The following is a 27,760-nucleotide window of genomic DNA, read 5'->3' as shown; positions in this document are numbered from 1 at the left end:
AGCAAACGGGGGAAACATATTCTCTAGTTCTGATAATGAAATTACGTATTGTGAGTATGACAGCTAGGCTACCAAAACCACACATGAACCACCAAAAATCATCAGGGAAGCTAAAGACAAGACATATTCTTCAGGCAGGCAGGACAGTTGGCTCCCACTTGATGCAGACATGCTTGACTGAATGATCCTGGGCACGATGCATGGAAAACAAAAACCAATGCTACCAACCATTGGAAAAAACAGAAATTTTGTCTAACCTTAGCATCTTGTAACCTAGAGATGGCCTAGGTCTAGATTTAACTTTATCTATAAAAAAATAGCCTTTTAAACAGGCTTTTTTTTTTTTTTAAATAAAAGCGGTCCTTAGGTTCTTCTCCCAACTACTAGAACTCTATGTTTTCATTTATAAAAATATCAATGAATGGGTACCTTTTTTCCAAACCACTCAATACCTACTAAAATTAAGTAGATTTAAGGCAGTAAAAATTTGTGAGTTTTCAGACGTACACATTAGTACATTAGGGGATCATTCAATTTAATCTTTTCCCCTTCTTTAAAAAAAACTCAGAATTTCTGTGAATCTTGTTGGAAACGGTTTAGTTTCTCTGGATTATTGGATGCCATTTGGGAAAAATCACGAAAAATATCCTGGTAGGTTTCATCACCTGCATGAAAGTAAAATAAAGACACTTTTAAAATTTATACAGTGAAAGTGTTAATAGACAACATTCATTTTATGGCTAGTAACTATATTATAATTAACCATACTCAAATTTTACTCAGATGAGCATATTGGGGAGAAAAAAAGACCCACTAAATATAAATGCTAGAAAAGCACATAGTGAAAGAAAAGAAACAGCTATACCTGAGAAAAGCACCTCAGAGGCAGCCACAGAGGAAAGCTCAGAGTTAGAAAAGAGCAAAGATGCAAGTGTTTTAGAGCAATATAAAGAAATACATTTATTTACATAGAAATAAAAGTCATTCTAAATGAGGTATAGTAAACAAGGCATTCTTTAAATAAATATTTCCCTTGATCAAGGCCAAAAGAAAAGACCAATAACAAATACTAATGCTTCTGATGGATGCAAGTTATTAATAAGACAAAACTGATAACCAGGTGAGCAAAAAAAAAAAAATCCTATTTTAATAATTATCTTTGAGCTAAAGGCATTTTAATTTAAATAGCATGTGAACAAGAAATTCTTTACTCAAACTTAACTAAAAGTAATACACCTAATCCACTGCTTACGGAGCTTATAGAATAATAAAGCCTAGAAAAGGACTGTAAGATCAGTTTCCTATTTTGTCAGAAGTGTTTTGCTTACTGTAGGTCATATGAGCAAGAATGCTATGACAAAGGGGAATAAACACCAAAGATGTCAGTTAAATTAGCATAAGGCATGTATGTACGTACATACAAATAGGCTCGGAGAGAAGTAGATTGTAGATACTGATACTATAGCCAACTGAATACTATTTTTCTTGCCATGACAAACTAGTTATATGCACACATAAAGATTAATTCCTCAGACCAAGGATTTGTATAAAGTAAAATCTCATTTTCAAGATCAATCTTTCATCATATATACTTCTGACAGACGTTAGGTTTACACAGAAGCTTAGCATAGCTCTGTTTTCAAGATTTAAACCGTCAAAAGTGTTTTAAATGATTATTGTTGCAGCATGGTTTTATAATTATTTCCCATAAGATATCTTGCATCCATCTTATTACAAACTCATTGCTACAATTGTTAATAGTGCAGTTGATTTTATCAGCCTTTAAAAAGCAAGATTTTTGAGGCAATAGGTGTCATACCAAAAGCTAGAGAAAAAAGGTGGGGGAGGGGGATAAAGATCTAGTATAAAGGTCTAACAGCATAATTCAAGATTTTCAATAAAAAAAGTTAATACTTTTAACCTTTAGTCACTTTTAACATTTAGTCTATGTAAAAAGCAAGTTATTAAAATCTCTATATAGTTTTCATTTAGTCCTGGAAATTTTCTCATGACCTGAATCAATCTACTTTAAAAAGAAAAAATACAGTAAGAAGAAAATCTTGATAGTTGGTTAAGAGTACCATCTAACTCATATTCTGTTATTGAAACAATAAAAATGAAATTTGATATACTGGAACAACTGTTAAGACAATCCAATTACACCCATGATTTTTTTAAAAGGTAAACTCCCATGTTAAAAGACAAACTACAAACCTATTCCCATTTTTAGCCATTCTAAAAGATATAAAATAAACTGAGAAGAGATCAACATTAAATATTAACAAACCATACAAAATATTTAAAAATTCGTATTCTTAGATGTTGAATTAAAATATTGAAAATATTTATTGTAAACATTATAAATATTTTTAAAATACTATTTAAACTTGAGAGTCTGGAATTTTACTTTCCAAGGAAGTGTAAAGTGCAGGTTATAATACAAAAATAACACACTGATCTTACCATTCAACACCAGAAGTAACTTAAAAGGCACACATTATACATTCAAGAAGAAATAGGAAGAAGGATCTAGCAGACGCTAATGCCAAATACTTTACAGATAGCACCAGATGAGCATTCTTAAGTATTACAACAGTACAATGGCAATATATGGCTTCTACTATTAGCAATGCATATTTTGTATAACAAACTGTAGGGTTTTTTCTTTTTTGTGGTTTTCCAGCTTTTGTTCTTAAATCGTCTAGTACCTATTACACAAGTACATTTTAGTAGAACCATTGTACCATGCAAAACAAATTATAAGATCTTTTATTCACTGAATTAAATGCTTCCTTGAAGGAAAGTGTTGGTGCTACACTAATCATTGGTTTCACGAATACATTTTAGAGCTAATACAAGACAAAAGGAAGTCTCACCTTCCACACACACAAAACTTTCTGTTAACATTCAGTTTCTAACAAAACATTAATTAATGGACTATCAATAAAATACCTTTCTTAGGCCTCAAAATATATTATCAAAAAACAAACATTACAATAACAATAGTGACTAAGATATTTAATATAGTTAACATAAATTGAGCTTCAATGTGATTCCTTGAAATTTAAATATAATTCTAATCATTTAGAATTATTCCCAAGGCAATATAACTTGTCTACACTAGCATACATAAACAATAACCCATAATTCGCTGCCCTGGAAAGCTCACGTAAGCACATTTAACAGTTTATTACAAACGATAAGCAACTAATCACCCAATATTTGTAATGCTAAGTTATATCCTCTAAATTACTTAATCATATTCTATTTCTCTTCAGAAAGTTAACTTTTCCATGTGCCCAGACAGTTCAGAATTTTTAAAATGTGGACTTCTGTATGTCCACTGATAGTTCAAAATAGTTTTTGATTTTTGGTATTCAGAATATCCATTGTAACGGCAATGATGATGATCCAAGACTTGTTGATTTTGCTCTCGAAATGCACTCCCCTCAAAGAGACAGCAGCATGTGAGACCCCACCTCTAGGTGATCAAGTATATGATCCCGCCCTTCCTGGGTTGATTACAGCTTCCTTTATACAAATAATTAGATCAGGGACCAACCTTTGCTAGCGACATACTTGCATAACCAGTAGTGGCTCACTAAAGTGGTGATTTTCAACTGGCTGAGAAACTCTGCCAACAATCAAGGGGAGTCATGGAACCAGAGACTGTGGGAACCACCAGAGAGGTTTCCAACGACTGAGGGCGGGGCGTGATATTTCACTCACTCACCCAGTCCTCTTAAGAGTTGTAGGAACTGATAAAGAGGGATAGATCTTCCCTTCAGGAAACGTGTGCTCTTATATCGCCTTGCAAAAAATAGAAAGTTTCAGGTCCTTAGGGTTGTATATAGAAGGTTCAGAAGTGTGGTTTCTTAGAAATAAATCCACGATTCCCAAAGATTATATCTGAGTCTTTTAAATAATAGGGCTCTTCATTATCAAAAGATTGAAAATACCTGCATTTTAAAATTACCCAAATTTCTGAGGTATTGCTAGGCAACAACAACAAAAGGATCTAGATAAGACAATCAACCAAAATCAATGAGAGAAAAATAACAGTGACAAGTGGAGGGGAAAGAAAGACCCTACTGCCTGAGCTAACATATCTGCTCTCCAAAGACTTGTGAAGGAAAAGAAAAGTAGCCAGGAGCAACTGCTGTGCCATTTCACCGCGTCACCTTAAGTATAAAGTTGCTCTGCTTTGCATGTGAGACCTTCTAAATGGGTTGAAAATCTATCATCAAGATCATCCCCAAATAGATCAAAATCCCATTTTATTCTTCTGATACACCATTTCCAGAATTCTGATCTATTTTTAATCTCTAAAATTTGAGAGTGGTGGAAAAGCCTGTTTTTTTTTTTTTGAGGCTTTTTTAATGTTTATTTATTTTTGAGAGAGAGATCACATGAGAATTGGGGGGCAGAGAGAGGGGGGACAGAGGATCCAAAGCGGGCTCTGCGCTGACAGCAGCGAGCCCGACATGGGGCTTGAACCCACAAACTGTGAGATGGTTACCTGAGCAGAAGTCAGACACTTAACCGACTGAGCCACCCAGGCACCCCAAAATGAGGCTTTTAAAACATTTTTCGGTCAAATAAATTGGAAAAATTCATTTTTCTACTGGGGAATGGAAGATGCATACCCATAAACTTATACATAAAACGGCAGTGAAAGAGACATTCGAATGCTCCTAAATGGTGGCAGAAGAAGCCCAAGCAATCTGGGTGGAACTAGAAGTCACAAGAACATAGAGGCCCTGTCCTTTCAAGTTTCCCAACTCCGAAGGAAAGTTGACCACTGACCTTATGACTAATCAGTTGGGTGTAACTTCATCAGCAAACTGCTCAAGGAAAGAACAGCTGACCAAACATTTAAGTTTCAAATGTCAGGAAAAAGAATTAACTTAAAATCTTGAAGTTCACTCTTACCTCACAAATATCAGGTCGTATCCTTTGAATAATTTTTATTTTTAAAGTGCTTAAACACAAAGGCCTTAAAAATGGCCTAGTAATACCCTCACTTAAGTATATCTGTTACAAAATTATAACTTATTTAAAATCTAACATTCAAGTTTAAAACAAATGGGTGAAATTCAGAATTAATGCTGAGACTTCACCCTTAATCAGCACTCTTACATCTTGGTGTATCATGAGTCAGTAGTATTGTCTGATCCATAGGATTAAAGTGGGACACCCTAGATTAGAAGTATCTAGCTGAAGTGTCTCTGTTCTCAAAGTTCTTACTTGTTCCCTATTAAACTAGACCAACAAGAAGTAGTAAATACAGTCCTCCGAGAAAAGAATGGCCCCATATTAATTATATACTAATCCAGTTATGTAAAGGTTAATGGCTGAAGCTAGCATAAAATACAGAAATCTCAAAACATATTTAAACAGGAAGAATAGATGATATTACCAAGCCACTTTTAAAATAATACATTGATATTCATTTTTAAAACTTAAATATACTTATTAAAAACTAACATTATAATTATTTTAGTCATGAATTCCTGAAATCTTTTACTAATACTTATATGAATTTAAAACAGATAAATTAGGAATTCATATATTCAAATTCATGAAACTGGAGATCCAATGATTACTCTTTTCTTCGTGAAGAATGTCTAATTAGGATGTGTTCCTCAAAGAAAGGAATCTGATTAGCAACATTTCTTCCTTTTCTTGACATCCTGACTCAAAGGTGAAAATTACACAAAATGAGACTTGGGCTGATCCTGAGTTGAGATTTCTCTAACAAGTTTACTTTACCATCAGGTTCATGAAATACTGTTCTAAATACTTACATTTACCCAACAGATAATGTACAATTGCTCGGGGCAAAGCTACAAGGTAAAGTGAGACCTTTTCTCTATACCTTTTAAACTAACTCCATTCCCATTCCGGGCTTCTTAAACTACTAGTAGATTTTATTTTTAACTCTAAAACTTATCTTTAGATCAGAGTACAAAACTCTTAATTCAATAAACTTTTTTCTAGGCATTTTCCATACTGACTTTTTATATGCCAAACACATGGTGATTTGTATTTTTCCCTGAACGCAATTCATAGAAATTCCCTGAATAACAAAAAGAAAACAATTCTGTTATATTCACTTGACAGCTAAAGAGAATTCCAAAATGAAAATGACCATTGTGCTGCTGTGAGGGTATAAACATAGGTCACCATTCCATCCGTGTCACTGGAATGTATATGGAAGACATCTGTACAGCAGGTAAAGAAGTCAGCAGCCAAAGTTGAACACAGCAAGTAAATGTGTACTGGAATAGGAATAGTTACGGACTTCTAAAGGCTCGGGAGTTAGCCGCTCCCGAGAATTCAGTAAGTACAATACATAACAACTCACAATTTACAAGTAAGTTATAAAAACTCCAGAATATTAAGCCAGTCTGCTAAAGAACTATGAATCTTCCAATTGTAAACTAATAAATTCCTGGATGCATTTCTTATACTGCATTTCAGTATGGTTATTAGTAGAATATTGACCTGGCTGTCCATAAAGTCCTTCTGATTCCCGCATCTCTTCATTCATTCTTGCTAAACGTAACCTAAAATCAAAGGAAAGGATTTTTAGATGAAGTATGTAATGAAACCACAAACCAATGAAATGTATAAGCAGATAAAACACACTTTTTTCTCTCTTTTTTCTCTTCCTAGTGTTTACCACTATAATAGATGGGGTTTTAGTTTTAGTTTCCCTTTATACAATTCTCATGAGAGAATATAATAAAGATTTCTTTTTTTAACTATTTTATTTTTAAGTAATCTCTACACCAAAACTGGGGCTCAGATGTACAACCCCAGGATCAAGAATCGCATGCTTGCCCACCAACTGAGCCAGCTGGGTTGGCCAGCTGGGTGCCCCGACAATAAAAGATTTCTAACAAATACATTTCATCACTGTTTAAGCAGGACCTTTGGAGCACCTCCAGGAGCTTACTTCCTGACTTCAGAGACTCCCCAGCTTCTCCAGCAACTGTTCAAAGTATTGCTTCTACAGTATGGAATGTCCTACTGTACGGTTTAAGTTTATTCGGCTTCACCCTGAGGTGAGGTAGTTCCAAAAATGTAAATGGCATGTGTTATGTCTAAATAGTGGAAACGTATTTTGATGTATTAAATGACCATAGGTTGCTAAGATTTTACCAAGGTTACCATTCGGTTAGACACTCTTTCGTGGGGTATTCATCCTGGCAGCAGGAAGATATACAGCACTGGATTAAGAAGACAAGAATTTCCTTCCATTTTTGTACTAACTTTAAACTATTTTGAAACAGGCAAATGTCGCTTTCAGTGCCCCTTCCTACTTTTCACTATTTGTCTGTCCTTCGGGCCACCCACCTTCAGGCAGTGGGTACACTGCCCACCGAGACTTATATCACCCTCTTCTAACGTGCACTTCTGGCAACTGCAGCATCTGACATGAGCTTTCCCTCTCTCCAAAATACTACCACTCCCTTCCACCTCTTTTCATAACCACTGTGTGAATTAATAGCGCCTTAGGCCTCTCTTTGGTATTTGGACTTTTCAGAGAGGACCATTACTTTAAAAAATTATTAAATGAAACTGAAGTCTTCACACAAAGTAAAATGAGAAAATTTAGACAATTTGGGAACAGATATTTCTGAGGTAAAGGGGCCATTATTATAAGAATTGCCTGGGAAGCTGCATCCAGGGTTCCTTTCTCTATGCTATTCCTATCTTTTCTTTAATAACTTCTCTTTCTCCAATTGTGAATCTATAATAATTTAATAGTTCTAAATTTTCCTCCAATAACCTCTCCAGTGGGGAAAGGACACTGAGTGCAGAGAAAGCATGTCTTACTGTTTTGCCTTGTGTTTTAATTTGGCAGGGATCAGGGAGGAGTGATATATGACAAGTCAAGAATTCTCAGTGGCAGCTCAGGAGTTCAAGGCAGTTGGGAAAGTTTCCCTTTGTAGGTGACTGAGACTCAGTAGTGTGAATGAAACTATCAATACTCATATAATAGGGGATCAGTAATTCTGGGTTTCAGGCAACACAGAACAGAACGAGTAAGTGACTTCATACAACATATTTCCTACATCACAATAAAGTGTAAGTGGCAATCACTTTTTTAGATTCCAGTGTAAACAAACAACTTTGATCTAAGATGAAAATCAAATTAAGATCTCAAAAGTCTTCCTTTAACAGATCATATTCAATTGTATTCAAACATTAAAAAACAGGTATTTTTATCTTAAGATAGAGTATTCATGTAAACAACTCCTTAAAAAAAATAAGCACAAAAGGATCCCTAAGCATCACTGCCCAAAGGCAACGCAACTGCAAAAGTTGCTAACGTCAGTGCAGCTGTCTTCCCTACTTATAATCCTCTAACTCTTAAGGTAGAATAAATGCAGATTTTTGAACAGAATAATAGCCTGTTACTGTACCAATCCACCCCCTGCCCTAGTACTGTAGTGAAAATTAAAGAATCCATTTTAGAGAAGACATGGATTTTCTGTTCCTACTGGTCATGCAGGATTTAAAAAGTGGCTAAGGACATGGGTTTTAGAGCCAAAATTCTTAGTTTCAAATCCCAGCTCCATGAGCTACCGGTTTCTCAAATTATCTGTGGCGTGGTATCGTTATAAAATAAGGCTAATAATATGTTCCTCATAGGGTTGCTGTGAGAGCCAAATAAGTTCCTATATGTAATACATTAAATGTGCTTAAAAAGGTACATGGTACACATTAAACAATCAAGTTTATAGTTCATACCTATGCATGAAACTATGTTCGAACCTAAGTACTACACTGAAACTAAGTACTACAACTGTCTGAAAAATAATCAAGGAAAAAGAAGACACTTACAAGGTCACTATATCAGCATTGGCTGCTTCCACAGCTATAGTCAAAGGGTCTTTCCCTTCTTCATCAGTGGCATGTTGATTGGCACCTCGTTTTAGGAATAAACATACCTGCCTGTTTAAGGAAACAGTATTTTTAATATATGGCCAATAAGAAAAAAATATTAGTATTCACCATAAAAAAATTAAAAGCACCATCTCACTTAAAGAAATAGCATTTCATTAGGAAATTCTTGACTCATTCTACAACTATTTATTGAACAATAAAAATTTACCATGATCACCATTTTACAAATCTCAAGGTGTTTTCCCCTTTTAACTTGGTGCTACGTAGGATGGTGAGATGTATAAATTATGGTCTCTATCCTCAAATAATATCAGAAAAAGATGTACATATATTTCCATGAACTTAAACAAAACAGCATCACTTAAGGTCATTATTTGGGAAAGAAGGAAGCCAAGGCAACGTTAACATTATACCAACAATAATTCAACAGCAAAGAGGGTAATCCTCCACAAATATTGATAACTTGAAGAAATTGACAAAAATGAAAAAATATGACAGAATGAGTAAATGGAGTCTATGAAGTAAAATGGGAAGAATGATTGTTTAAGAAGAAAATACACAGATGAATCAAATACAATCACTTTTAAGTATCCAAAAGTTTGTATGATGAAGTCATTGAACTCAGTATCTCTTTGCTGACAGAAGGAAAGCAAACTATAAGAACAGAAAATGCTTTAAAAAATACAAGATGCTTCAAATAAACATAAAAAAAAAAAGTACCCAGCTTCTTGCTTATTGGGGTAATAAGAATTGGATATCCTGAGATATTTTATTTAAAAACAATCATCTATGACACAAATTTTTCATTTAAGGTCAACATTTTGACTTCATTTGTACCTTTTATTAGAAATTCCATTTTCAAACAACAACAACAACAACAACAACAACAGTAATTTTCAAGGCTTTATTGTTCTGTGAGTCTAAATACTGCTTCAGAAGCCTCCATGTCAATAGCACAAGCTAAAAGTTAAAGTCTGACTTTAGGTACCCTGTGAGAAAACTAAAATGTCCAAAGTTATAAAATTCTCCCCAACTGCACATGCTATGTATATAAATATGTGAACATGCATAAATACATACATAGACTTAGTTGTCTGAAAAAAATCACCATAATTTCAGTAACAGTTTTAAATACTAAAACTGATCTACATAAATGGCAAGTAAAGTTCAAAATAAACTTTGCAATGTTCTTTTCTGAAAAGTAACAGTAACTTTTTTCTGTAGGAGATTTTTAAAATTTGAAATTCCATCATGACAATACAAGTCACAGGAAGGTATCATTTTACAAACTCTACTTAATGACCATAGCCTAAGAAAAAGCAAAATGATATTTCAAAATAATTTTTCAAATAAAATCTAGTTAAATATGCAAGCTCAACAGCTTACCCTGTGTGCCCCAAGACAGTGGCATGGTGCAGTGGGCCCCGCCCTTGCACATCTCTTTGGTTCACATTAGCACCATTCTGTAGAAGAAACTCGCATGTCACCAAAGAACCCTTAGAAGAAAAAAAGAAGATAACAATGTACAAAAAGCAAACGATAATATATTTCTATTAAAAACAGGTCTTTAATAGCCTTTATGTTTTATTTTCTCCCAAAAGAGAAAATACTCCCCAGTGAAAGCAGAGAAATGATAAATTATTTTCTTCCGAAGAATGACTTCTTTTTTAACATTTATTTATTATTGAGAGACAGAGAGACACAGAGCGTGAGCAGTTGGAGGGGTAGAGAGAGGGGGAGACACAGAATCTGAAGTAGTCTCCAGGCTCTGAGCTGTCAGCAGAGCCCGACACGGGGCTCGAACTCACAAACTGTGAGATCATGACCTGAGCGGAAGTCGGTCGGTTAACCACCCAGGCGCCCCGCCAAGAATGACTTCTTACAGGGATTCAATTTGCAGTGTGATCTAGCAAAAGACACTACTTTCATTACCAAAATTCTCTTCCACTGAGAAAAAAACCTGACCTTACGTAATCACAGTGATACTCAGAAATCACTACTAGCATTTTCTTCTACTTTCCAACCCAACTCTTAAAGCAAAAAATAATGCTAAAGCTATGTTCAGAATGAATTATGATTTTTTTACAATGTATGAATTCATACCCCTAATACAGCCTGAATAAGTGGTGTTGCTTTATTTTCCTCTGAATTAGCCCAGTTCACATCTGCACCATGAGCCAAAGCCTCAGCCATTTTAGGAAGATTTTTTTCATATGAAGCCCTATAAAGTTGGAGTCCCGGATTAAGATGTTTAGAGTCGAGAAACACAGAAGAATCTTGCCTTTCTCCTTCTGTAAAGCAAACAAATACATCAGTAAAAATGAGCAGGAAGGGAGAGAATGGGAAGTTATTGTTTCAGAGGTACAGGGTTTCAGTTTTGTGAGATGAAGACAGTTCTGTGGCTGCATTGTGGTAACGGCAGCACAAGGGTTAAGAAACTCAATGCCATGCAGCTGTCCGTTTAAAAATGGTGAAGATGTAAATTTCATGTTATGTATGTCTTACCACATACATAACAAAATGTGTTTAAATTTTTTATTTTTATTTTTTTTAGTTTACATCCAAATTAGTTAGCATATAGTGCAACCAATGATTTCAGGACTAGATTTCTTAATGCCCCTTACCCATTTAGCCCATCCCTCCTCCCACACCCCCTCCAGTAACCCTCTGGTTGTTCTCCATATTTAAGAGTCTCTTATGTTTTGTCCCCCTCCCTGTTTTTATATTATTTTTATTTCCCTTCCCTTATGTTCATCTGTTTTGTCTCTTAAAGTCCTCATATGAGTGGAGTCATGTGATATTTGTCTTTCTCTATTTACCACATTTTTTTAAATGAGCCCTTACTACAATGTAGCACAATGTAAAAGATGTAAAAGTGACCACTAATTTAACAAAATGAGCTAATGGGAGGTTTTCACAAAAATATATTATTCCCTGATGACTCCCCAAACAGTCAAACTTCTCTTATAAAGACATCCATTGGTATACTAGGCCTTTGTGGTCCTACGATATGCAATGGGAGGTTAATTACACTGTACTAGATTAAAATTAGGTATATTCCTATATGCCTGGATTTAAAAAGGATGGTCAAAATCCATGAAGAATTTTACTACTAGACTAAACCTCACTTTATGCCTAGGATGGTCCAATATCATCATAAGTTATAGTACAAGCAATTCAAGTAATTCAGAAAATGCTCACTACCCTGAATATTCTGTAAGACCAAAATCATGGGAATCATGAAGGAGAAAATATAGGAAGAAAGCACAGATCCAAAGAAAAATATAATGGGGAGAGAGTTGTTAATCTCTTTCTCCACATTAGATAAGATAGCCACATTAGATAAATAAATATAAATATATAAATATAAAATAAATAAAACATACAGTTCATGTGGACTAAAAAGTATACTTAGCAACTGAGTAGGCACTTTTAGCCCACATCATGAGGCTTAGAAGAATGTACAGCTAGGAGAGAACTTCCAAATCCACTTTCTCATTTAACAATACCTTCTAAAAGGCTAACCACTTCCTTTAGAAACTATTTAATCAAGATTAAGCACTAACCACATGCATTTTTCAGCAAACAATACTAATTAACACTGAATTTCACCAAAACTCACCAGTCTCATATAAACTATTGGCAGACACTGTCGAGGGTAAAGATTCTCTTCCATCATCAGAAATCTGCTGGATTCCACTATCATTACTTTTAACTGTTTTAAAGAAAAATCAGCTAGTGATTAAAGTTCACACCATTAGAAAACAATCTACTCCAAACAACAAGGTTTTAAAATGAGTTCTGATAATACATCAACATGAACTCAGCCACCATCAGAATACATTTAACACAATTTTAATCCTTTTGAACACTTAGCTTATCAAAATATGAATCAATCACAAAGCCTGAAAATAAACTTATCTTCAGAGTCGCAACACATCTCATTACCCCATATGTCAGGGGTGGTGAAGAGCTTAATTTATTATGACTGTAAGTAATGTGTAATTCTGAGACAATGGGTAACATCTAGAGAAATGGCCACACCGCACAATGACCACTGGCACAGACTTGGAATGCTCCACAAGAGTAGTACTTACTACTACGTAGTTTTGAAGAAGTATCAAAGTAGGAGAAGAGTGAATCTAGCTCATCAGGACAGAACAGAGACTCCCGCCTGGCCTCGTCGCTATTTACAGCAACCACTGAGGACATGCAAGTTAGCAAAGCACAAAGCAGGCCATAAGAAGGGAAAAGGGCAGGAAAAAAACGTTACTGGGAAAAATTTAGGAGGAAAAAAATAGGAAGGATATTAGGTAGTTAATCAGATATTTAGGGCTTGTTGCCATGATAGATTTATAATTCCCATCTCCCCTTGCACTCTAAACAGTTTTATTCCCTAGAATATACACATTACCTAGAAATGTGAGTTACCAAGATGCTATTTAAATTTAACCATTTTAAAGACATAGAAATCCAATTTTTCCTTACAATATGCAGAAGGAAACAGGTCTTTTAGCATTTAAATAATCTACAGTGGCTACTAATTCAGAGATGAAGAAAGCGACTTCAGTTTAACAAGTAAGCTGTAATACCTGAACTTGGGGGAGGTACTCTGACTTGGTCACCTGGCCCAAGTTTAGAAATGCTCAGCCTCTTTTCTTCGCAACTTTTGGAGACAATCCTTTTTTCCTGCTCAGGAGGTGATGATGATATAGAATATTTATCCACAAATTTCCTCTCCACATATTTTGCTTTGATATATGTCTCTTTCTCCTGTCTGGTATACATAAAAATGTCATGATGTTCTGCTTAATCTCTTAGTATGGCTGAAAAGAAGCCATTATATATTGAATATCTCAAAAAAAAGTCACTAAATGTATTACAAGTTAAAACTAAATTTGTGACATTATGCAACATATTTCCCTTCCAAATATTTAATAACTTACAATCTCATGTTCAAATGAAATACAAACAATAGACTCAACGAAAAATCACAAGTATAAACATGGCACTCTCTATTCTCTTAATTTCTGTGCTCCTTCATTTCTATACATGTTCCCTTGTGCTTTTTACAAAATGAAAACCATTACCAAGAAAACTATAAAAATTTATGGAAATTAATTTCATTTTACTGCAATAGATAATGTCACATACTGAACTATCACTATTGATGGCCATAATTTTTCCTAAGACAACTACTTTAAAACAACAGCATTCCTAACTAAGGAGGAAGCAAATATGTCACATTTTAAACTTTATGATAGAATCATAAAATACCAAGTCTGTTTTATACCTTTTCTTACTTATATCCTTTTGAAATGGTTAAGTCTTTGGCTGAAATAGAAGGATATTTCAAGGTCTGAAATAACTCAGCCATGCTTTACCAAATAATCTCATTTAAATGATATTAGTGCAGACAACAATAACTTTAAAATAGTATTGATTATACATACAGATTTAGTCAAACATAAAATCCCAACATAGGATTATGGCAAATAAAATTTTAGTGCTAAAAATAAAGAACCATGAAAACTAAAAGCAACGTCAACAATAAAAATTAATTATGTACCTTGAAGGCAGTCTTAGCCACTTCATTCAAAGAGCCTCCACATATAGAATTGGAAGTATAATTCAAACATAGCAACTAAGTACTCTCCCCTACCAGAAGCTACCCTTTCACCTTTAATTCTTTAACATCATAATGCCATTTATTAAGTATGTGTTTCACAGATATTTACTGTAGTAAGTTAAACAATGTAAAATTATTCACTGTTGGAAATAGAAACTTGATCCTTAGAGACGTTAATGAACAGATTATCTCTTTTTAAACCCCTGCCAATAACAGAATTGGTCTACTTTAACTGCTAAGAGCTTTTATAGTCTATGTAGAGACTTAATTTTTGAGATTGTCATCTGGAGACTATAGTTTATTATCTAATCAATAACAAATAATTATCTAACACATACCCAAGAAAGAGATAGTCATCTTTTTAAAAAAATTTTTTTTAATTCTTTACTTTATGTTGAGAGAAACAGGCAGACAAACAGACAGCAGGGGAGGGGCAGAAAGAGAGAATCCCAAACAGGCTCCATGCTGTCAGTGCAGAGCCCAACATGGGGCTTAAACTCACAAAGCATGAGATCACCTGAGCCGAAACCAAGAGTCGGACACTTACCCAACTGAGCCACCCATGTGCCCCAAGATTTCCGTATTTTAACAGAAGCAGTAATGCTCTCTTCTAAACAGTCTGTCTCAATATTACGTATCAGTTGTAGTGAAATAAAATCATAGCTATATTCCTGCTTACGAAAAATAAAAGGGTAACACATGGAGACAATTGAAATTAGTACCTTTGTCCTGGTTGTGGTTTCTTTATTCCCAATTTTTCCACTTTAGCTTCATAAACTCGGTTTATAACATCATTTCCCAATTCACACATAAGCTGTTTGGCAGGAAAATAGGAAAATAAGGTACAAATTCCTAAAAATACTGTAACAGTCCTTAAAGCAAATACAGCTAACTCATTCCTTTTGCTGTTCTGCAAATGCTGATCCCACAAAGTTTGAAGTTAAAACAAAATGAGACAAGGAACTAAGAGCAATATCATCATTTTGCTATTACCAGAATACCTCCCCCTAGAAGACTGCCACTAATACAGGAAAAGGTCTCTCCTCACTTATCGTCCCTCAACTATGGCTAGCACAATGCTGCAGATTATTCACAATGCTTGGCAAGTTAAATGAAAAAAGAAGATTGAGGCCAAACAGGTTAAGTTTTAAACACCTCAAAATGGAAGTACACTATTTTCTCTTTATATTTTATATATAAGAATTGCAAAATGGGGCACCAAGGTGGCTCAGTCGGTTAACCATCTGCCACTTGATCTCGGCTCAGGTCATGATCTCAGGATTCGTGAGATCAAGCCCCACCTCGTCTGGCTCTGTGCTGATAGCGCAGAGCCTGCTTGGGATTCTCTCTCTCCTCCCACCCCCCCCCCCACCTCAAAATAAAGAAATGGAGTTAAAAAAAAAAAAAAGAATTGCAAAATATTTTGTTTAAAATTTTCAATTATTTTTTAAAAATTTTTAATGTTTTTTTTTTTTAATTTATTTTTGAGACACAGAGAGGCAGAGCACGAGTGGGGGAGGAGCAGAGAGAGAGGGAGACACAGAATCCGAAGCAGGCTCCAGGCTCTGAGCTGTCAGCACAGAGCCCGACGCGGGGCTCAAACTCACGCACTAGGAGATCATGACCTGAGCCAAAGTCGGACACCCAACTGCCTAAGCCACTCAGGTGCCCCTCAATTATTTTTTAATGTACCAGACAGCTAGCTATGTTTCAGCCAAATTTTAAAAATTGAACTTATTGGGGCGCCTGGGTGGCGCAGTCGGTTAAGCGTCCGACTTCAGCCAGGTCACGATCTCGCGGTCCGTGAGTTCGAGCCCCGCGTCGGGCTCTGGGCTGATGGCTCGGAGCCTGGAGCCTGTTTCCGATTCTGTGTCTCCCTCTCTCTCCCTGCCCCTCCCCCGTTCATGCTCTGTCTCTCTCTGTCCCAAAAATAAATGTTGAAAAAAAAAATTTAAAAATTGAACTTATTAATAAGTTCACATCTACAAAACTGATGCAGAAATTAGATTTCTACCTCTCATTCCCCCACTTTCTTCTCCTTTGCATTCATAACAATTAATACAATCTATCTAATTAGGGCTCTACCTTAGCAACTAATTTATCACTTTCATCCAGATGTTTACACAATAATTCCACAAAGCAGATTTTTTTTTGTACTTTACATAACTGAGAGGATCACCAGTTTATCTATGGATTAAAATAAAAATACAAGTACATTGAGAACACAATTTTCGGGGCGCCTGGGTGGCTCAGTCGGTTAAGTGTCCAACTTCAGCTAAGGTCATGATTTCGTGGTTTGTGAGTTCCAGGCCCGAATCGGGCTCTGTGCTGACAGCTCAGAGCCTGGAGCCTGCTTCAGATTCTGTGTCTCCCTCTCTCTCTGCTCCTCCCCGCTCCCACTGTCTCTCTCAAAAATAAAACAAACATTAAAAAAAAGAACACAATTTTCAGACAGAAGTAAATGCAGAATATACCATAATCTCTAAATGAATATATATTTTTCTACAATATGGTAAACCAAATGATGGGAATTAAAAGGAATATATCATTAACCAATATATGAGTTTTATAAATCTTACCAGAAACCCAGTTGTGATTTAAATTACCTATGGCATTTCCATAGATATGAATCCTTACACAAGGATAAAGGATGTCTTAGTTGGACCACTTATCTTGAGAAATGTAAATTTGTAAAAGGTCCTATGCTAAAATGGCTCAATGATAACAACATGCTATACCAATCCATTAGGGAGTGCACTAATACATCTTATACTTTTAACAAAAATGTATATAATTATAAAGGATTAAAATTAAGGCACATAATTGAAGACCATTCTTTGAGAAAACATAAAAACGTAGGAATGTGTTTTCCTTAAAAGATGAAGTGATTTGCAGTTAAGAGCGTTACATAAACTTAGCGATTTTTTAAAAAAACCCAAAAGAAAACACCAGATTTGCTAAAATAGCCTCAGATGCGTGCCAATACAATTTATTGTTAGCATGGAGAAACTCATACATTTTATTTATTTATTTATTTGTTTGTTTTTAAAACAAATATTTACTTATTTTGAGAGTGTGCACACACACGCCTGCCAGCCAGGAAGGGGCAGAGACAGGGAGAGAAAATCTCAAACAGGTTCCGCTCAGTTAGCACAGAGCCCAAAGTGGGGCTCAAGAACTCACAAACTATGAGATCGTGACCCAAGCCAAAATCAAGGGTCAGACGCTTAACTGATTGAAGCACCCAGGCACCCCTATTTATTTCTTTTTTGAGTAGGCTCCATATCCGGTGGAGCCCAACACAGAATTGAACTCATGACCTGAGCTGAGATCAAGAGAGGGATGGTTAACCAACTAAGCCACCTAAGCCACCCCTAGAAACTCATACATTTCGTAAATCAAGATTCTAAAATCCTGTCATTTTATGTGAAAATCTGAAATATTTTTAAGCAAGTATTTTATTTTACCTTCAAAAGTTCAGGCTCCCAGGTATCTAAAGTTAAAGATCGTACTTTTGAAAAATGAACTCCAAGACTCCTAAGTAGGGGGAAAAAAAGACTATATTAATATACAAAACCATCAAGTCTCTATTTGCATAATATGCAAATTACTTTTCTCTTTTAATGGGATATAGTCGCTAATACAGCCCTCAACATGTATGTAAATAAGGAGAGTTCTTAAATGGTAATTGGTAAAACAAAATCCTCTAAAGCACTCCGCAAACCAGAATTTTATCCACTCTACAAAAGGTACAAATATACAAATGGCAGTCAAATTAAGGCAAGTGGAAAAGGCCCCCTAACCAATGGGACACAATAATTTACTATGTGTTTATCCAAAAGAAGTCTCTCACCCTGTGTAGGCCTACCCACCGGTGAATCCCAGAACACTCGATACACAGGGTGATGCCCAGGTTGATGCTGGCCCACCGTGGGTCCGCCAGACCACAGTCACAACAGCTGGCATTGCCAGGGATACACTGGACTCGCTGCAGTGCACTTTCTCCTTTCAACGATTTATCTTTTGACTCATTTCCAGAATCCAGGCTTCCTGTGGATGGAGATGATTTCTTATCCAGCTTCTAAAAGAATTAAGAATTATTTGTTTAAAAAAAAAAAGATCAATACTATGCTGCACATTACATGCTCCAAACAAAACCTTCCAATCAATAAATTGAGGGCTTATTATGAGCCTAAGCCAGGCACTATTCTAGGCATTACAGATTTAATGATAAAAAGATACAGCTAGCTCCATCAATCGGCATTTAGTCTTGTCAGAAGAAACACAAACATTGGAAATAATATATATATTTATATAAAATATTTACATTTATTTTCTATTTAATATACATATATATGTATTATATATAAAATAAGTGACAAATGAACATGTGTATAAGATATAAGGGCAAAGAGAAAGGGAAACACTTATTTAACATGCAGGACCAGAGACGGATGGAATAAACACAAAACTATTAATACTCAAGAATAAAATTAATATTATTTTGTACCAGAATTTTCCAAGGTATTCAATGAACTGCAAGCAAGTTGTTTCAATTACTGCAGTGAATAACTGGAAATCGTATGTCGTTTTACTAAAGAACAAATCAATTAAATAATTATTTTTTTAATGTTTATTTTTGAGCGAGAGTGAGTGGGGGAGGGGCAGAAAGAGGGAGACAGATGATCTGAAGCAGGCTCTGTGCGGATAGCAGACAGCCCAATGCTGGGTTCACACTCATGAACCACAAGATCATGACTTGAGCTGAAGTCAGACGCTTAACTGACTGAGCCACCCAGGTGCTCCCAAATCAATTACATAATTATAATTATATTCCCAGCAAGGGAAGTGAGAGCCTGAGGAGGGAGAAGAAGGCACTCGTGTGAGGGTCCAGAGCCTGACTAGGGGCAGGTGGCAGCAAAGAAAGGATGTTGGTTACATACAGGGGGACTGATCATATAAGTAAACATGTTGAAAATAAAAGTGAGCCATATTTTTCTCACTGCAGAATAAGGGTTATTTATATGGAAAGGGAGAGAATTAGAACAAAGCCTGTTGTGTGTGATTAGAACTGGAGAAAACAAGAGGCATACTAATGGTTTTCAGTATAAACAGATATATAAAGAAATACAGATGTAAACGTGTATATGTGTACATACATACATATATATCCCTTTATCTTGGTTTCTAAAAGCCATTCACCACCAAAAGGAACTAGGACTCTTTGGAGAATTAGCACTGGTGCAGAGAAAGTGCAAGATGAACCTGGAACGTCTCATCATGCTAGAAAGTAAGGAGGAACTCAGACTGAACTAAGACATGATAAGAACATACCAAAAGGATATAGAAGCCAGCGTTCCACTGGCCCAGTTTGGGCCAATTCAAACAATAAAACAAATAATGATAGTAATGGATTATAATACGTTGAAAAAACTATACTGACATAATTAAATTAAAAAAAATTAAAGCTTTAAAAAAAAGCTTAAAAAAATAAATAAATAATAAATAAATAAATAAATAAATAAATAAAGTTTAATGAGGAAAAAATATTCACATAGTCTCAAAGAACCTCCCCTTACAAATACTTCTTACCTACCAAGCGAATGTTACAGTACAGAAGCCTAGCAGACACCACCTTAATCAAGTGATCAAAGTTAACATCACCAATAATGGGACAAAGTTATGTGTCACCTGAGAATGCAGTGAGAAGAACACAGCATCATTTATATAATACACCTCCAAAGATGCATAATCTTGCGAGCAAGCATCGGATAAACTCACATTAAAGGACATTCTACAAAATAACTAGCTTGTTACCTTCAAAACTACCAAGGTCAAGAAGGTCAAAGTAAGATTGAGGGACTATTCCTGAAGGAAGGAAACTAAAGAGCTGTGACAACTAATATTACCTGTGCTTCTGGACTGGATCTTTCTGCTGTAAAAAAACATTACTGGGACAATTGTTAAAGACATCTGGAATTAAATGGTAGCCATATTTCAATGTTCATTTCCTGATTATGATGGCAGTACCATGGTTTTTATAGGACAATGTCCTAGGGTGTGGGAAATAGCACTAAAGTAATAATGGGTGATGGGGCACCAAGTTAGAAACTCACTCTGAAATAGTTTGGGGGTAAAGTTATTGTACAACATTTGGAACTTCTCTGTAAGTTTGAAATTATTTCAAAAATTTTTAAAAATCTGCATTATTAGAACATGTTCAAGAATGTGAATTATCTCATAAGCAATTATCACATAGGAAGAAGATGTCAATACAATACAGAAACCTTTTTGGCTCATTCCCAATTTTCCTCTATAAGCTAATTTTTTGCACCAAATTAGAGAAGCTGAGAGCAAAGTACACTGCACAGCAGAACCTGGGGCAGCTACCTCCAGGAACACAAGAATAAACATGACACCCATCCCCCTATTCTCCTTCTTGGATCATTTTGTCCATGTGCTTGGACTCAAAAGTGTGTATTATACTCATTCTCTCTGATCTTTATGTGTTTTGCCTTTGTCACCAAAACTCAGTAGTCTCAACCCTTCTGTACCCTTCCATTAAGTTATCTTCATCAATTTTTTAAAGTTTATTTATTTTGAGAGAGAGAGAGAGAGCACATGCATGAGCAAGGGAAGGACAGAGAGAGAGAGGGAGAGAGAGAATCCCAAGCAGGCTCCGCACTGTCAGCACAGAGCCTGATGCAGAGCTCAGTCCAACATACCGTGACATCATGACCTGAGCCAAAATCAAAACTCGGACGTCTAACCAACTGACCCACCCAGGTGCCCCTATCTTCATTAATTTTTAAAGTTAACTCCTATCTATACTGTAGTATTAATTTATTATGAATTTAATTGTTCTAATATTTTTTACTGAGATTCTAAAGTTCCTGAAAGTATTCTAGTTATGAATTTACACAGATTTTTAGGGCAGCCCTAGCCCTATTTTTCCTGTAATCCTTAGAATTTCTAGTGTATGATTTTTCATAACACAGGTATTTCAGCAATGCCACTAGCTTCTTCATCAGGATGATATGGATATACATGTAATTTTGTTCCCCCTCAAAACTTCGCTATAAGCCAGAAAGGATAATAAAAGGCATTATCCTCAGCCCTTATTGGACAAAGTTTGTGGTAATCCGAACATTAAAAAGAGTAAATACTGATATTGGCCATCTGTATGTCTTCTTTGGAAAAAAAGTCTACTCAGGTCCTCGGCCCATTTTTAATCGTATTATTTGTGGGGTTTTGTTTTTGTTTTTGTTTTTGTTTTTTTGGAGGGGGGGGTTGGTGTCAAATTGTATAAATTCTTTATATTTTTTAGACATTAATCCCTGATTGGATATATCATTTACAAATGTCTTTTCCCATTCAGTAGGTTGCCTTTTTATTTTGCTGATGGTTTCCTTCAATTGTGATGGTTTCCTTCAATTTTGATGTAGTTTCAGTTAGCTTCTGCTTTTCTTTTCCTTGCCTTAGGATATATGTCCTATCTAGAAAAATGTTGCTATGGCCAATGTCAAAGAAATTTCTGTTTATGTTCTCTTTTTAGGAGTTTTATTATTTCAGGTCTCACATTTAGGTCTTTAACCCATTTTGAGTTTATTTTTGTGTATGGTGTAAGAAAATGGTCCAGTTTCATTCTTTTTTGCATGTAGCTGTCCAGTTTTACCAGCACAATTTATTGGAGACTGTATTTTCCCCATTTGTATATTTTCTTGTCTCCTTTGTCATAGATTAATTGACCATAGAAGCATAAGTTTATCTCTGGGCTCTTTATTCTGTTCCACTGATGCATTGTCTATTTTTCTGCCAGTACCATACTGTTTTGATTACTACAGCTTTGTAGTATATCTTGAAATCTGGAATTGATAACCTCTACCTTTGTTGTTCTTTCACAAGATTGCTTTGGTTATTCAGGATCTCTTACGATTCCACACAAATTTTAGTATTATTTGTTATAGTTCCATGAAAACTGCTGTTGGTATTTTGACTGTTGAGACTGTACTGAATCTGTAGCTTGCCTTGGGTAGTATGAACATTTTGACAATATTAATTCTTCCAATCCATGAGCATGGAATTGGAAGAATTAATATTGTCAAAATGTTCCATTTGTCTTCTCTTCTAGTTCTTTTATCAGTGTTTTATAGTTTTCAGAATACAGGTCTTTCACCTTCTTGGTTAAATTTATTCCTGAGTGTGGTGCCTGGGTGGGTCAGCTGAGTGTCCAACTCTCAGTTTTGGCTCTGGTCACAATCTCATGGTTCATAAGTTTGAGCCCTGCTTCAAGCTATGCTCTGACAGCGTGGAGCCTGCTTGGGATTATCCCTCTCTCCATCTCTCCCTCTCTCTCTCTCAAAATAAATGAATTAACATTTTTTTTTAAAGTTTATTCCTGGATATTTTATTCTTTTTCATACATTTGTAAATGAAATTGTTTCCTTAATTTCTCTTTCTGCCATTTCATTATTAGTATATTGAAACACAACAAATTTCTGCACATTAACTTTGTATCTAAAACTTTACTGAATTCATTACTTCTAATAATTTTTTGGTGAAATCTTTAGGGTTTTCTAAGTATAATACCATGTCATCTGCAAATAGTGACAGTTTAACTTCTTCCTTACCAATATGGATGCCTCATCAGGGAAATGCAAATCAAAACCACAATGAGGTTATCACCTTACACCTGTCAGAGTAGCTAAAATCAAAGAGACAAGAAATAGTAAGTGTTGGTAAGGATACGGAGAAAAAAGAATCCTTGTGCATGGTTGGTAGGAATGTAAACGGTACAGCCACTGAAGAAAACAGTATGGAAGTTCCTCAAAAAATTAAGAATAGAATACTATATGATCTAATAATCCCACTACTGGGTATTTACCCCAAAGAAAATGAAAGCACTAATTCTAAGAGATATATGCAGCTCTACATTTACCACAGCATTATTTACAACAGCCAAGATATGGAAGCAACCCATCTATCTACTGATAGATGAATGGATAAAAATATGTATACGTGTGTACACACACACACACATACACACACACACACACACACACACACACACACACACACACAGGAATATTATGCAGCCATAAAAAGGGATGGGATCCTGCCATTTGTAACTACATGGATGGACCTAGAGGGTATTATGCTAGGTGAAATAGGTCAGACAGAGAAAAATACATATGATTTCATATATATGTAGAATCTAAAAAACAAAACAAATGGATAAACAAGTAAAGAAACAGACCTATAAATAGACAACAAACTGATGGTTGCCAGAAGGATGGTGGGTGAGGAATGGGCAAAATAGTAAGGGGAGTGGGAGATAAAGGCTTCCTGTTATGGAAAGAATAAGTCACAGGGATGCAGGGTACAGCACAGGTAATACAGTCAATGGTGTGGGAATAACGCCGTACAATGAAGATGGTTAATGGATAATGGATAGAGGTACCGATTACTGTGTTCTATACCTGAAGCTAATATAACATTGTGTGTCAACTATACCCAAATAACTTTGTAAAAAAAGAGTAATTACTGTAATTGGGACTGATTGTACCTACAAATTTCCATGAGTTTATGATACCCAAGAAATTAGTTATCTGTCCCCATCTAAGATAGCTAATAAACTAACCAAATGTGGTAATTAAAAGAAAAAAAATCAAGCATTTTATTACAGTAACTAAATAACTCCAGCTGATAAATAAAAGCTGTATGTAACATAAGAATTCAAGTTAACCAATATAGATGGGATGACAGAATTAGAAAATTATAATTTTGCAATTCCTAATGAAATCACAAATTCATCTGTAAAACCATTACATGAGTGGTTGATGGGGGACTAGATCTTATGAGGCCAACGTAACACAAAATAGATTTACTACACAAAGTAACAAAGACTAGGGAAAAGGGAATGTAACTTTACAGTGGAGGAGTCATATTGTCATCTCTCTAATCCAATGTGTCCACTTCATTTTCACACAGAAGACTGATCTTAGCATTAGTAATGGTTGGATAACCAAGTATTGTGTCTTTCCTTTTACAACGTGAAGTATACACATCACCTATTATATAACTGTATCAGTGGGAATTCTATAGGAACTAACCTCCTCTCTTCAGCAAGTTACTGTCATGAAAAAAAAAGGCCTTGTTCTAGACTGAAAGACTTTAGGGACATAACAACCAGATGCAATGCCCAGTCATAGATAAGATCATACTTTGTAAATAGGTTGCAAAAGGCATTTTTAGGACAACTGGGGACATCTGAATATAGACTGGGTAATAGAAGATATTAAGAAATTACTACTAGGTATGAAATGAAATAAGGACTGTAGGCTACTTTAGAAAGCTATTGTATTTTTAGTTAAAAAAAAAAGGGGGGGGCAGGGGAAAGACATTTGCCCACAAGAACAGGGAGAATAGAAAAGCAAATAATAGCAACAAAATTCTGAAAGCTGGAAGACAGTTGGATGAACAGTAACTGAGCAGACCAAGGCCAAATCTTACGATGGTTGTAAGAAAAAATCTGAGTTCATCAATTTACATTACACGATACTCAAAGGGCTCAAGGATTTATACCAGTTAACCAGGCAAACGGGAATCAAAGAGGGAGAAATGACTGTTTAAGGAATAGTCAGATCCCAAGGTGTTTTCCCCAACTCTATGCCATTATGGGAAACAAATTTAGAGGTTTCTATTTAAATTACTTCAAGCTAACATAAACACAAATGACTAGGAGTTTATTTTATTCTCTGAGGAAGTAAAGCAAAGAGTCTCTAGATGGGATTTACCTGAAAGGTGAAAGGCAGAGGATTAAATGAACATATACACACTGAATACTGAGATCCCTAGCAACTAGCTCCCAGGAACCCCTGACTCCTAGGAAGCAGACTGGTGAGTCTTTTGTGGGAAATCATACCAGCTGAAAAGATTCCAAAGATCCTAACGCTGGTTGTTCTTCAACAAATGGTCCAGACTTGAGAGGCTTATAGTCAACACACTCCTAACTACATTCTTAGAGCATCCAAAGGGCTTTTTGGTCCTTCACTTGTAACCAGAACGGATTACCAAATAGCCAAGAAAAACCTCTGACACAATGGTTCTCAACATTGCCTGTACATGGAAATCATTTAGGAAGCTTTTCAAAATATTGATGCCTGGATCCCAACTCCATTTAATTGTTCTGGGGTGGGACCTATGTATTGGGATTTTTTAAAAATCCGTGTGTTATCATCCTGTGCAGCCAAGTTTAAGAACCACAGCTCTAACCCTGCATCAATGAAGACAAGACAGCTTTACATGTATAAACATTCAGCAAACAAAAAGAAACTCCTGGAAAGTTAATATGTGCTGACTGAACTAAAATATTCAATAGAAGGTTTTGGAGATTAACTGAGAAAATCTCCCAGAATGTAGAGCAAAAAAAAACCACACACAAAAATAAGAAAATCATAAGATCAGTCCAGAAATTCCAGAAAAAGAAAACAGGAAAATTGGAGAGGTCAGTAATACGAAAGACTTCAACAGCAATGTTGGAAACTAGAAAAACAATGCTGTTAAAATTATTAAGAAAAAATTTAATTTTTTTTTTAAATGTTGATTTATTTTTTAGAGAGAGAAAGCCAGAGTGTGAGTTGGGGAGGGGCACAGAGAGAGGGAGACACAGAATCTGAAGCAGGCTCCAGGCTCCGAGCCATCAGCACAGAGCCTGATGCGGAGCTTGAACTCACGAACCATGAGATCATGACCTGAGCCAAAGGTGGATGCTTGACTGACTCAGCCACCCAGGCGCCCCTGAATTATTATTTTCAACCTAAAAATTTCACACTCAACGAAACTATCAAACAAATGTGAGGATAAAATAAAGACATTTTCAGACATGGATGGATTCACAAATGCCTCATTTTCAAGAAGTTACTAGAGGAATTGGTGAATTCCATTTCTCAAGACTTACTCGTGTTCTTCCTCTTAAGAATCTGTAAAATCACTGGGAAGCTGAAACCAGACTATGTGGACCCAAGACTCTACATTCAGCTTATCTTCTCCAGGGAGACTTCAACCCAGAGACAGTCTGAGCTTTCCTTTTTTGACTTTTACTAATTACTATTCTTTTATTTTTTACTAATTTTTATTAATTAGAATAGTAAAATATTTTGGGGAAAAATACTTAGAAAACCTTATGTCAATCTAGAACACATATTCAAATATTGAATTAAACATATGTTGAAATAAACTGATAAAGTGAAGAGAAACAAAGAGAAATTGAAACTAGATTTTAATAGTAAAACCCCATTCACTTATAAAATTCAACCTCCATAAGAAAGAATGTTATAATCATATAATGTTGCAATGAAAATTAAAAGTTTATGGCAATGTATCATTTTGTATTGCAGTATTGTTTACTAACCTCTGATTCATCACCCTTCTCTCTATAAGCAGTAGCAATACTGGTCTGAACAGCCTTAATCCATGCCTGGCGCAGTTTTTCAGAATCTGCCTGAAGCATACAACTTCTAAAAGGAAATAACATTGTTTTCTCAGACACTAAATTAACCCCCCAAAATAATAATAAGATTTATTTCACTATTTAATAATCTTCTAACAAAAAGTAATTCCACTGAAATATTTTATTTCATTTATCTTTAGGACAGAGTATATTCATGAAGAAATCAAGGTACCAATAAAATATAAAATAAACCGCCTATTAAAAAAAAATGACAAATTCCTGTACACTTAAAAAAAAAAACTTTAAATTTACCAAATATAACACCAAGGCTAGAAATATGAAATAATTATCAAAGAAATTGATCTGACATATGACTTCAGTTCATCATCAAGACAGCTAAAAATTTTCATATGGCTACATCAATAATCTTTATGGAATTTAAAGAAAATGATACTGGGTAGAGGTTACATAAACATCTGACTGTAATACTCGTAATCACTAATTATGAAAATTTACCTTTAAAGCACTTTGTTCCTCTTTAGCACACATAACATCGCAAGTCTTTCTCTACTCAGTAAAGTTCTTTAAGACAAACTATACAAACACAAAAGGAACTCTTATTCTTTAGAACCACTTACTTTGTTGGAGAGACTACCTCAAAGCAGAAACGTCGTTCTATGTCTTCACAGTGTTTCACTGTGCACAGCCTTAGATCTTCCACTACCACGGTGGGGTTATCCTACAATAAGGAAATAAAACTC

The 27,760-nt window shown here is 35.3% G+C and overlaps 1 protein-coding gene across 8 annotated transcripts in view; it reads right to left on the bottom strand.

Moving 5' to 3' along the window:
* The window catches only part of ACAP2 (ArfGAP with coiled-coil, ankyrin repeat and PH domains 2), a 148,210-nt gene continuing 120,450 nt past the window's right edge, over positions 1–27,760 (bottom strand). For 5 of the 8 annotated variants that reach the window (XM_043594544.1, XM_043594542.1, XM_043594541.1 and 2 more), the window contains 13 exons: positions 27,638–27,738; positions 26,961–27,066; positions 18,421–18,629; positions 18,016–18,085; positions 15,271–15,362; positions 13,512–13,696; positions 13,017–13,121; positions 12,542–12,634; positions 11,023–11,210; positions 10,306–10,415; positions 8,857–8,967; positions 6,508–6,569; positions 1–665 (listed from right to left, as the gene is read on the bottom strand). In XM_043594544.1, the coding sequence (XP_043450479.1) occupies positions 565–665; positions 6,508–6,569; positions 8,857–8,967; positions 10,306–10,415; positions 11,023–11,210; positions 12,542–12,634; positions 13,017–13,121; positions 13,512–13,696; positions 15,271–15,362; positions 18,016–18,085; positions 18,421–18,629; positions 26,961–27,066; positions 27,638–27,738 (1,533 nt within the window). In that variant the 3' untranslated portion in view covers positions 1–564. The remainder of the gene's footprint in view (positions 666–6,507; positions 6,570–8,856; positions 8,968–10,305; positions 10,416–11,022; positions 11,211–12,541; positions 12,635–13,016; positions 13,122–13,511; positions 13,697–15,270; positions 15,363–18,015; positions 18,086–18,420; positions 18,630–26,960; positions 27,067–27,637; positions 27,739–27,760) is intronic. The other 3 variants (XM_043594549.1, XM_043594547.1, XM_043594546.1) reach the window with 1 other exon arrangement.

Source organism: Prionailurus bengalensis, chromosome C2 (assembly GCF_016509475.1).
Source record: "Prionailurus bengalensis isolate Pbe53 chromosome C2, Fcat_Pben_1.1_paternal_pri, whole genome shotgun sequence".
NCBI classification, from domain to species: domain Eukaryota; kingdom Metazoa; phylum Chordata; class Mammalia; order Carnivora; family Felidae; genus Prionailurus; species Prionailurus bengalensis.
The sequence above is the reverse complement of the archived record's forward strand: the minus strand, read 5'-3'. Positions and strand labels throughout refer to the sequence as shown.